Genomic DNA, 13,298 nt, shown 5'->3' on the forward strand with positions numbered 1-13,298 from the left:
TAGTGTGAGTTGTTTAACTTTCTTCCTCCATCCTTAATTAGCCCAGGGTTGTATATTGCTCTATACCAAGCTGTGTAAACAACATTATAGAAAGTATAACACATTCTTAAATCTCTGAACAACATAAGGGCTGTGCAAAAGTGAAAAGTATAAATGAATGATTGTGCTTGGGAAAGAAGAAACAAGTATACAATTTGAGAAACACAGAAAAAACCCCTTCCTCTTTGCAATCACACCCCTCCTTTTCATGTTCACTTTCCCAAAACCCAAGCAAATTCACACAGAAAAGACCTGTTTTCACTGACAACTGCACAGAAATGCCTACTGTTGCAGTTACTTAAAACGTAAAAAAGAACTGAAGACTTTAAACTCACCAGGCTGCTTATGAATTCCACATGTCATTACATGTAATACTAGATTTTATTCCTCAAGGAAGGCTCCAACATATATGCCCAAGGGGTACATATAAATCTGAAGCACTACTGATCACAGTAGAATTCATAAGACACATATATCAGTATGATAAGATAAATAAACAACGTACTTACCAGGTTTGGTTTGTGGCACCTCTGAGCTTGGTGATGCTCTAGGTTTGGAGGGAACACGTGGTGTTTCTTTTGGAACTGAAATGAAAAAAAAAAAAAAAAAAGCAACTATTAAAATCTTTCAAGAACTGAGACTGACAGAAAACATAATATTAAAAAAGAACACATGCTTCTGGGACCCTCTGGAAACACAAATGTCTGGTTCACAAAGAAACAATGCTGATGGAGAACCTCTGTAACAGGATAACATGAAACAATGCCAGTAGGGATGGACTTGTATAAAAGATGAAGCAGCACATGACAGAAACTGAGTATAGAGACATGTAGTCAAAGGGGGATTGTGGTGCTTCCATCCACTTTACTGAATACATTTGTGTGAGAAAAACCAAACACGATAATTATGAATTGTTAGTGTAAAATCACAAAAAAAGCTTACAGAAGGACTGAATTTAATAGTAAAAATTTATGGCAGTGGAGTACAATGAAGATGTACTTGTGACACTGGGTGTATACTGAGAAAAAAGCAAAATGTGATGGTCCCTGTAGGTAAAACTGTTACCTATTGTTGGTTTTAGTTAATCAGTACTATGTGTTATAGACTCCAGGACTGTATCAGAAACAAAACATAAAAGCTATTATGAAAATTGAAGAGAATAATTCCACTTACAATTAGTATGACTTGTCTAGTAACTGCATTTTGAATTATATACTATGTATACTGCCTCATATAAAAATTGTTATGTTGAATTAAGTCTCTGAGAAAGCAGTGTATGCTGAAACATAATGTGAGTTTAGTTCTCCTATGGGCCTCAAGGAGATATCCAAATATGTATCACTTCCTTATACAGAAAATGGTTTTTTAGGGACACAGATCTCTTCCCTTTGTGGCATATTTTAAATGCAGTTTATATATACAATTGGAATCAGAGACCACCTGCTTGTTTTCTGGATGCTATATTATTAAAGAGCATTACGGTGTATTGCACTGCACGATCACATACTTCAGCTCTAAATTGGTATGGTTCTAAAATAAAACTGGGTATTTAAGGGGCATAAGGATGTGAAATTGATGCTATTTTCTTGCATGTCGCACATTAGAAACAGAGGCACAATAGAAATGGTATCCCTCTCTGTGTCAATCCTTCTCTATGGGTGACCATAAAAAAAAATTCTTTGGAACTTTTGAGAAAATCACAAGATAAGTGGATGATGCTGTTAAAAAAGATCTGTATATTATAGATTCTTTTTTTAAACACAGAACAGTACAAACCTGTGACACTTGTGTGCCAAAGACATTTTCTGAGACCAGACTACCATAATAATAAAAAATGACCACAGAGATAAAAGCTCAGTTTATGAGAAGTTGCATTTTAAGTTGTAGTTTGGAAACAATGTTTTACAATCAGCTGACATGGTTAAAAAATTGTGAGACAACAAGGATTTTGGCTGTTTTCTACATGAGAAAATAATACCTAACACCAGATTTCAAAAATATTGCTCCATGTCTACAATTTAAAGATCTTCAGTAAAGTGATTATCATGGAGTTTTTCACATTTACCAAAAGATAACATATGTTTATAGTTGATACCCTTGTAATTTTCTGTTGATATTACCAACTGCATAGCAGAGGACAAAGAGTAATTTTTTCTCTGCCTACCATGGAATTCAACTGCACTCACGTTTAATGACATAGTATAAAAATCCAGTATTCTGGAATATTGCACAAATGATCATTAATGCTAATAAATATTTGTAAACAAACAGTAACTATGCACTGGGTAATTTACTTGTTAACGCATAAAACAATAACATCATGAAAATAAGTAATTGTGACTTAAAGGGGAAACGTATTTATTCTAACAATGCAAAGCACTGTGGGAAAGTATTGCACCATATAAGTAGTCATAATACATACTTTAATCACTAGGTATTTCCTTTAGTTACCACTGTAATCTGAGTTTAACAACAATATTCTCATCCTGCTGCCATGAAGAAGCAGAGATTTATTCTTTTGCACGATGAAAAATACTTAGTGAATGCTACTACTCCTGAAAACTGCAAATAAATCATTGAACAAACAACAGAGCAGAACCCCATTATGTTTTAACTGGCTCAGATAACTAAACAGCTGCTCAGAAATACATTTCAATCCAATATAAACTGTATTAGAAATAATCACACAAAGCAGTTTACCATCTTTGGCTTGTGGGATATGAGGTTTGGGTGAAGTTTTAGGTTTAGAAGGAATACGTCGAGTCTCCTTTGGAGCTGGAAGAGAAAACGTGGGTAGTAAGTTGGTTAAATTGCACAGCAATTAGTATCTGATATCAAGTTGAACACACAAAAAGAAACCTCACACCTGCAATAGAGAAAAAAAAGTATCTTTATAGGAAGTAGGAAAGAAACTCAGGTAATACTCTCCATGTGTTTACAACACTCTAAGAGAATGGAATTTTAGTCATTTTTGAAGCTCTGGTTTTATTTTTTTAAATAAAAAGCTGGGACAAGCACAGACAAGCATAATTATGAGAAGTGTGATTCAGAGCTGCCAGCATCGTTTTCTTAAAAAAAGGAGACATTCCAACTGTGACGAGAGCAATACGTCCAACTGTCATGAATGCCAAGCAAGAGAATTACCTAGAAGAAAAATTAAGTTTAACGAAACAGTCCTAAGGCATAAGGTGATTAACTTCAGCGATGCTTTCTGTGATGAAAAAAGCAAACACGACAGCTTGCCAAGGAAATATCATTACCTATCGTTGACCTTGGTGGTTCAATTCTACGTGTAATAGGTTCCAAGACTGCAACAGAAACAGTGTGACAAGGTAAGTATGGAACAAACTCCAAAAAACTTAAAATTACTCCCCTGGTAAGTATAAATGCAGGTGCTACACCACAGTAATGCAGGTCTTCAAATTAACTTTTACTTTTTAAAACCATGGACAATTAAACTTTCTAATAATACAAGTTCAATAAGAAAAATAGAATTGCACAAACTTGATGGCAACAGAAGCAAAAATATGTTAATGGAAATCAGTAAATCCTAGCACAAGCAAGAAAAGAGACCACATAGCTTAACTCAGAGACAGCAAGTGATTCTTGATATACAAAAATGTGAGGTATCCCCAAACTGAAGTCTGCTACTACTTGAAAGTGGCATGCCGACCACACCAACACACTTGAATTTTTCCTCTAAGGTGAGCAGCTAAGCAGAGGACTAAAAGGCTTCTATTGGTACAAGTATACAATTATCTGAAAAAACTTATTTTGATAAAGCCTCTTAGTTTTTTGTCCTTATATCCTCTTGTAATTTGGATCACAAAACCAATACATCACGTCCTTTTCCTCCACACAAACTATGCCAAACTGGGAAAAAAAAGGGAAAAAAATAATCACAATCCTAAATTATGAAATGTCAAAATCTATTAAAATTTCCTGGCAATACAGAAAATAAATTAAAATAATATTAATTGATAAAGTCTCCCCGCTCAAGGCAGTAACAACTAAAGTAACATATAACATACAAACATATACACCTAAAGATAGAACCTTTTCTATAACCTATACTCATCTCCCAAACTCCTTATACATCTACCTGTTTTAAAAATGGGATTTACAATAAGTAAAACTATTAAACTTTGTTTGCAATTGATGTTTTTGATACTACAGTATTTCTTACGCTTCTATTAACATTCACAGTATAATATAGCCTAGTATTAATACTGCTGCAAATGAGAAAAAAATGCCAGAACAACCACCACTAACTTCTTTCTGTTGACAATGGCCAGATATTGTACAGAAAACTTAAACTAGTTACTAATCTTTCTAATGTGCTCACTACATATTGCTGGTTTGCAATGACTTTGCCATTATCCAAGCTCATCGATTACCTTCAGAATTCAAATTCACAATCTTTTTCTATAAAATAGTCATTACTATTTTCAGTTTGCCTTCGAAAAATAAAAAAACCTTCAGATATTCAGAATAAAATGAAATTGTTAGGTCTGCAAATTGTTTTCTGAAGCAATTTGGGTTTTTTTGTATAAATATTATCCCAGAATAATGAGCAAGTTCCCTCTCCCCTCCAGGAAATAAAAGATGAAGCTTTTCACCTTTTTACTTTCTACATGAATAGCAAGCCTCAAAGTACACAATTTCAAAAGAAGTGCCCTACCAGATTTAGCTTGAGGTGTTTTGGTCTTAGCAGATATTTTGGGCTTCAAATGTGTGGACTGTGGTTTTGGATACAAGAAAAAACTTGGTTTGTAAAACCAGTATTAAAGCTAGAAGTAAATGCTGTCCCATAGAATAATCACATTCACATTCAATGTTGAAGAAATGAAGTCCAGGAAAAGACCTTCAGATCATATCAATGAATAAACACAGAAAAAAAAAAAATGGTGCTATGGATTTAATGCATGAAATATATTTGGATATGAGCAAAACAAGCAGACAGACCCTTTGAAGAAAGGGATAATCAAAGAGTTTGATGTTCTGCAGTAAAATTAGGTTCTAAGTGCTTAGCCAAAGGCCAAAGAGAGCTAAGAAACAATGTTCAGAAAACATTGTTATCCAATGTTCACCTTGGCAAATCAAGATCATTAGAAGAGTTTTAAGCGTACTTTATGAAGTATAACTTATTGCAGTTGGACACAGTGAATCTGAGTGATTTGTTGCTAATTAAATGCAATGAATTTGTTTTGGTTAATCAATTCATTTAAGCACAGACTTAAAGCCATCCTTGTCCAGTAAAATATGTATGTAGTTGTCTTCATCCAGGTTTTAAAGAACAAAGCTATACCTCTGAAAATACCTTGCAAGTGCTTCTCAGAACACAATCTGCACAATAAATGCAAACAGTGATTCAAATCTTCCTTTGAATTAGATATAACATTTCAAGGCTTACTGCAAAGGACACCTTCATTCTTAGTCTACATTAAAAACAAACATATCACTAAATATTTATTCCCATACCAAAAAATGTAACTATCATGTGTTACTTTATGTAAACATTTCTCCTCACTAAAACTAGAATGACTTTTTTTTTTTTTCTTAAATTGAACACAAGTTTCCACGGATTAATTGAAAAGATGCAATATTTTCCATAAATTTGAGAAATTGTCAAGCAATGCTTGGTTATGTGCAACAAAGAACTCCCCCTTCTGCAGAAATTCTTTAGCAGTTTGTAGTTTTAAATGTGATTTTTAGATTAAGTATATTATCTCTATATTTCATAAAATCTTTATTACTATAATAATTCTTATTCTTTCTTCTTCTAATCAGATACCTTTGAAGTGATATCCTGTCTTTTAGAAGACATTACCTCCAGAAACATGGAGAAATAATAAAACATCAAGACTCTATTTCCATTTGTTGGGTTTGGACCACATATGAATAAGCAAGAAGCCTACAGGAAACTGTGTTTTCAACTGCACATATTATCAGAGCAATGAAAAGAAGAATGACTAAAGATGACTCATAATCATTACCCTCTGTAGTCTTTGGATGTTCATATGTGTAGGGGCTCCTAGGAGTGACTGACACTGGAATGGCTGCTGCTGGAATAAAGAGATTTTTCTTGAGAGAAATATAGGTGCATCTGTATCTATTTTCCAACTCCTGCTATGGCTTAGCTGCTCTTGCTTCCCAATTAAAATCCACCTCCTCCCCACTATTCAAATGGAAACACTGAGTAAGTAATAAATTTACTGAATGTTCTTAAGCAACAGTAACTACCCTCTGAGTCTTTTGCTGCTTTTTGAAAATAAAAGGTGCATTTATGCTACAGGAACACCACTGGCAGAGGAGCTCTCTGAGTCTTCATCTTCCTGTTTTTCTGACTTTTTTTTTTTTTTTTTTCCTTTCTCTTTATGGCTGTAGACCACTGAAAAGAAACAGTTCCAGGGAAATCCTTTTTCTTTGGTAAACTTTTCCATTAATTTTCCCAAGTTTCTTCCACAGTGATGCAAAGGTTAGATGTGAAAGATTTCAGGTGTAAATAACTGCAAAGTCACAGAAAATAAGGCTGAAGACCCCAGTGGGTCTACAGCACAGTAGATAATCAAGTTAAAAACCTTCCCACCTCTATCCAGAGTAATTAATTAGGTTTGAAAGGAAAGAACCTCCAAAGAGTCTGAAAAATATAAAGAACTTTGAAGACAGAGTTGGTACTACTGTTTAATATTAGCACGACTTTACAAATTGGAGTCCATTTTCATTCCTAAATACATCTAAAATCATTAAATAACCAATGTGCTTATCCAAATCTTCAAACCTTACATGTTTACTTTGCTTTGACTCTTCTCAGCCTATTTTATATTACCTATACCTCCTCGTGCTTGCTCGCCTTTTATCATGATACAGATTTTCATTAGGAAAGAAAAAATGATTGATGAATATTGTACAATGTGTCTCAAACTTTATTTTCAGACTTACTGACAAACTGTCATGTCAAAGTTCACAAACATTTTAAGAATCACAGTTACACTAATTTTGAGGAAATTACCTTAAAACTTTTAAATACAATAAAATCTGAGACATAAAACTTCCAAAACTCTGTCAGTTTATATATAAATTTATTTTATTACTTTATTAATTTATTCAGCCTGAATAAAGGAACTGACATATTTCATTCAGAATTTTAAATCTTGCCTCATTTATTTACTGGCATTTTTTATAGTTAATGATTGATGTATTTGATATTACTGCAAGTAGTCTAAGAAAGCAAAATACTCCAAAATGTCTTCCGGACAAATAATTTGGGCAGTTAAGTAAACTGGTTGCCCAGAGAATTTGTGGAGTCTCAATTCCTGGAGATATTAAAAAAAAACTGTCTGGACAGAGTCCTGGGCAACCTGCTCTAGCTAGCCCTGCTTGAGCAGGGTGTTGGACCAGATGAACTCCAGAGGTCCCCTCCAACCTCAACCACTCTGTGATACTGTGAAAGGACACAGCAATTGCCCAGCATTGTCACAGGCTATTCTGGATGCAAAAAGACTTTAGTTTTGGAAGAAAAAGCTCTACTGGGAACTGAAAAGTTGAAAGAAAATTCTGACAGAGAGCAGTTATGAAGTTTCCCTATGTTCTCTGGGAATTGGTTCTCTAAACTAACGTTCACTAGGTAGGTAAATCTCTCCTCAGGACAATCCCCTTTAAAGACATGTCATTGAAAATGATAATGCATGAAGTGGAAGAAAAAAAAAAAATCCAACCCAGCCAGTGCAATCACAGTTTTTGCTCCCAACCGCAGGGCTCTGGTACTAGTTGGGGTCAAAAGGTGAAGAATGAGAATATACAGAAGCAACTATGGAAAAATCATTCACTAGTAGGATCTCTTTGTTCTTTACCAATTTCTTCTCTGAATTGTCACAAGTGGAAGTACTGCTCTGTCATGACAAAGATCAGCAGGGAATTCTTACCTATTTAACAACTGGAGACTACTTTTCTACACCTTGCAGCACTGAGTACTGCATAACATATCCACATCTCAGCACTACACTTTGTTTTACATCGAAGCAAAGAAATCTAGTAAGAAGCATACTAACCTACAAGTTAGGTACTTTGCACATTCTTCCAGAACTAACCTAGGGCCATATATTCATTGCACCGTGTTTTCCTGGTGAATCTTAAATCACGCAGATCTGTTTAAACTTTTTAATTTCTTTGTTTTTTAAAACATGAAATTCAACAATGCCATCCTCCTCCCAATCCTAAAGAGATTCCAAAAGTCTCTGGTAATGATTTCTTCTCAGCCCATTAAAAAAAAGTTCATTAATAGATACATAACTCACATTTCATGTAGACTTTTCTAGATAAATAGAAAAGCTTGAGCTGGAAAATGGATTTCTCAGAGTGATGATGAGAGGAGAATAAGATTGGGAGGAAATAAAATGCCTTTCATTTCTGAAAGCAGAGCATCTAATAAAACTCCCAGACAATATAAGAGAACTTTGACATAAAAGTTACTCTTGATATTATTGAAGAGTTTATCAGATTATTGGGTTATAAGCACTGAGCAGCCAGGTAACCTGAGACTTTGAAGGATAGAAAATAGTAAGAAAGACATGCACCAAGTTATCAAGCAGAGTTTTCATAGGCTGAGAAGGCATGGTTCTCTGCTATGACTACACTTCAGAAGATGCAAGTTTGGAAGCCCTTCCAGGACCCTCATAGTCCTGGGTAAGGAAGAGAAGACTGTAAAAGGAACAACTACATGTATGCACCTTTCTATCTAATATTACTCTATCTTAACTTCAGTGCTGTATTAAGACTATGGAAATTTATAAATAGTAGGCAACTGAGATCCTCCTCTACAACAGAGAAGTTCTGCTTATTTGTTGTTAAAATAGTTCTGCAGTTCTGTTGCAAAATTTTCATATCACATGAGTAGAAATGCATGGACACACATGAAGAACTAGCATCTTGTACTAGAGGCACAAGGGAGCGCAAATTTATAATGCATCTACAGGGACTTAACAGGGGTTCATTATGAAGAGCTGTTCTTGCACTTTTCTGGAAAGAAAATGTTGCAGTGCAGTTGGAAGCATGGTAGAAAATACATTATAATTTCCTTTCCTGAAAAATGGAGAACTTGGAGAAATGTTTAGATAGAGAGATTGATACTAACAATAACACAAGCGAGCACAATGGTTGGGCATGACCACACTGGCAACAAGAACTATTTTTTCATGCAAGCAACAGATTTAATTACTGAAATACCAAGAAAAACAAAGCTGCAAACTTTCACTAGAATGTACAGTTGGTTTGTTGGAAAAACTGAGAATTGTTTCTATGTTGGTTTTTTTTAAATGTTTTTTTTACTCCACTGCAAAAAGACAAATACTTTACCAGAAACAGTACAAAAGTCTTATTAAGAATGAGAGCCAAAATTAACTTTCAGGAATTCTGTTTGACCCAAGGCAGGTCATTAGTAAGTCAGTGATCAGGTGTGAATTTGGCACATATTTTTCATTATTTTGATCCACTGTTAAGGAAAGGTGACAACCAGTGTCATGACTCAAGTTTTTAATTTAAGCTAGAATACAGAGGAGATCCTGCTCTTTGATCCTTTTGCCACCTCCCCCAAAACCAGGTTATCCCCATGCACTGAATATTTTATGCCTCAAATAATAATAATTTCTAAACAAGAATATAATAATTTGTCCCCTCAGAACAAATGCCAAATTCACAAATACCTACTCACAGGAAGACCATTACAAACTTAATTATGATTAAAAAGTGTTTCATAGTATTCCATCTGATTGATCAGTGAAACCGCTAACAGGAAGAGAACAAACAAGAGGCACACGTACAAATACAGAATCATGTCACCTTCTTTGTAGTTATATAGAAACTTGTTCTATAGCCATTTATTGTGGAAACATCAATATACAGTGTGGATCTTGGCAGTCCAAGGGTGTAAAACAATTTTATGTAACAGTTTCCAAATGAGTTGGTCTTTTTCCTCTGTCATTTCAAAAAACCATGCAGGATTCAGATCTATATTCAGATATAGACATCTACAGCAAAGACAAATGTAATTATTCTAGTAATACAACACTGGATTTCCTACACAAAAAATGTTGTAGGAGCTGTAATCACCATGAAAAACTAATTTCACACACTATTTTGAGACAGTTCCAAGTCATAAATACCGTTTAGTTAACAAGCTTCACAAGGAATTACTTGGTCTGAAGAGAGTAATTCTTTTTATAAGCAAAAGAATAATTCACAGAGAATCTGGAAAGAATTTAATAATATTGCCTGATCTCTTCCAGAATTAATTAATATATTCTTACAATATACAATTATGCAATTTTAAGCTTTCTAAGTTCATTATAAACCATGGAACACTGGTAATATTTTTGTAACTGTATTCACTTATTCTTCAGCTCCAGAAAATACCAGGTGCCTTTTATCCTCTGACATACATCATAGACCAAATTCAACCCCGGTGTGAAGGTGCAATTTCATTTGTCATCATAAAATATGTCTTTACTAAATTCCAGAGCAGAATTTCACTCTTATTTCCACACTTTCAGGTAAGTCTACATATGCACTAAGGATCACTGAATCAGTAGAAACCCTATGGTTCTAGGTAAGGTGCTGTAACCATCAGCAAAACAGGAGAATTTGCATTTTCTAGACCCTATGCAGAACTAAGTTGGAAAACTTGTTATTTTGAAATGAAAAGCAGGAAGACAATTTGTTTCAAGGACAGGCCATGCAACTTGGTGATTTGGGATGTAAAAGTTAAAAGTTTTCTTGCCTTGCTTCAAAGTTTTTTGGTTCAGTACAAAAATAATATCCCTCAAAGAGTACAGCTCCCCTCAGTGCCCATCTTTCTGATGATTAAGTGCTGAGCTTCACACAGAATAAATTTAAACTGAAGTATACTACTTAAGTGAGACATTATAACAAATGTTTGCTATGGAAGTTAGTTACCAGGTTTAGTTCGTGGCTTTTTGGGTCTGGTAGATGGTCTGGGTTTAGATGCAGAAGGTGTGAGTTTTGCTTCTTTAGGAGCTGAAAGAAATATACTGGATTATAAGATTATCTTTCCACTGTATCACATAAAAATCACATTTTTCAAGCCTGAAATGAAGCAATGAATGGCTACTGGGGACAAAAGCAAATGGTGAAATCAGATTTGCTAAGAAGGCTTCTCAAAAATCTTCTTAAGACCTCACTACCCCAGCTTGTTCTTCACTATAATAATCAGTAAGTAAATTTAGAGTATGTAATTGTAGTTTACAATCACATCAAAATGTTCCTCTCATTAAATTATCAAATTCATTTTTGAAGATACTTAAGAGGTAAAATAATAATGCTGTTTATCCTTTTGAACTCCAGGTCAATTTTAAGCCATCAAAAGACATGTGGACAAAATATGCAAAAATGTCCTCAATTTTCAACACTGTAAATAAATTACTGATAGGGAGCTGGAAAAATACAGAATCAGTAATAAAAAAGGGAATTGCTTCTTAACTGTAGCAAAATTCTGTTAATAAAATGGAAGTACTGTCATCTAAATGGTAAAAATTAAGAGCAATCAGTCCTAGAAACAGTTTTTCCCCTGAACACACATGGGCTGAAACTGTAATTAGCTAAATATGATGGTTAATCTGAGATCAGATAAAGCTTAAGGTAAGCTTCAGGTAGTATAGTCAGTAATTTTGTTCATTTTTATAAAGCAGTGCTATGAGACTGCTTTCCAAGAGAAGGTTTTATAGCAAGAGTGGAAAAGCATATGGCATTTATAGAAATAACAGAGTAGAATAAGACATATGAAGTGACTGAGAAGTGTTTTTCAAGTCAAAATGACATTCAGAAGGATTCATAAAAGAACAGTAGAATTAACACATCCACCTAGTGCTACAGGAATCCTTCACTGAGAGTTCTAGGATTAATGTCCACAATACTAACCTTGCACTTGGCCTTTCAATACTATTTCCAATGGGTTTCTAATGATTTTCTGAAGGTAAAGTGTGTTGGTGTAGAAAAACTCCCAAGAAAATGGAAGACAATTCTGATCCCCAAAATTTTACTGTATTATAGAACTAGTAAAATGTATGAAAAAAAGGTCGTTTCTTTTTCTCCCAAGTTTAGAAAAATGTATTTCTGAATACTTATTTCCTAACTTTTTTCCTCTCTCAGAGAAATGGATTAAATATAGTAAAAGTTATGAGATGAAGTAACAGAATACAAATTGTGGCTTGGACTGCAAAGAAGAGTGACCAACAACTACAGAAACGTGTATTACCTAGTGTTGCTTTTGGTTGTTCAACAGTCTGAGAAGTTTTAGGCTTCAAAAGTGGTGGTTTAGGGGCTAGAAAAGAAAAACTGAAATGTAATTGAACAGATCAGTAGATGTATCCACAGTAAGCCAAAAGCGTTATCATTCCATAGTTTGGGAGGTAGGTTTGTTTGTTTTAAAATAGACTAGATAAGCATGCAACTAAGTCCTACTCTTACGCATAACACCCTACACTCCTTTTAGTTTTGCTTCCTATGAAAATACACTGTATGCTTGTGGCTAGGTCTGAGAGTCTGCTTCTAAGGCTCCTTCCCCATATGTTCTCAGGACATTTTTAATCCATTGTTTGATACAATCAACAACTACATTTCTTTTATGTTATGGGAGAATAGTGAGAAAGGACAGATGAGGTCTTTGACTGAAGAAAAGACTGCAGTCCATAACAAATACCAGAGAATCTATACCAAAGAGGAAACTTCTAAATGCCAAAATCTTGTCGAAAATCTTAAATCAGAGCCTGCAGCTGATTGCAAGACATGTATAAGACATCAAGGGCAACTCTTGCATTTTATTCACCTGTCTGTTTTATAAGATATGAAAACAGAAACATTTTAGGACTCTAGTAAGGCACACCATAATATTTATTCAACCAGTATCTGAATCACTAAAGGATCCAAATTCATCTCCTTTAATCTCAAATCAAAAGAAAATGAGTACAGAAATCTATTTTTTCATCAAAATGCAGAAAAAGAAAAAAGGCACGACATGATGATAATGTTCCCATGGTTAAAGAATGAATCTCATGTGTATATGAAAGTTTCCCTTTCTACTTTGAGAAAGCTCTCCTATTTCCACTAAAATTGCAACCCTTTCCATTGAGTTCCCTGCAGGAGGACTTACTGATCACAAGAGTAGTACTTTATTTTCAATCAACAAACTATTGTGAACAGCAAAGATGACATCTTTGCCATAGTATGAAAGTGGGACATGGGGACTG

The 13,298-nt window shown here is 34.4% G+C and overlaps 1 protein-coding gene across 1 annotated transcript in view; it reads right to left on the reverse strand.

Annotated features, from left to right (window-relative positions):
• Positions 1-13,298, reverse strand: part of ABI3BP (ABI family member 3 binding protein) — a 167,142-nt gene that overhangs the window by 63,336 nt on the left and 90,508 nt on the right. Inside the window, 7 exon segments of the mRNA XM_074816699.1 lie at positions 549-623; positions 1,105-1,152; positions 2,740-2,814; positions 3,300-3,347; positions 6,036-6,104; positions 10,990-11,070; positions 12,308-12,373. Of these exon segments, the coding sequence (XP_074672800.1) occupies positions 549-623; positions 1,105-1,152; positions 2,740-2,814; positions 3,300-3,347; positions 6,036-6,104; positions 10,990-11,070; positions 12,308-12,373 (462 nt within the window).

This window comes from Strix aluco, chromosome 2 (genome assembly GCF_031877795.1).
Source record: "Strix aluco isolate bStrAlu1 chromosome 2, bStrAlu1.hap1, whole genome shotgun sequence".
Taxonomy (NCBI): Eukaryota; Metazoa; Chordata; class Aves; order Strigiformes; family Strigidae; genus Strix; species Strix aluco.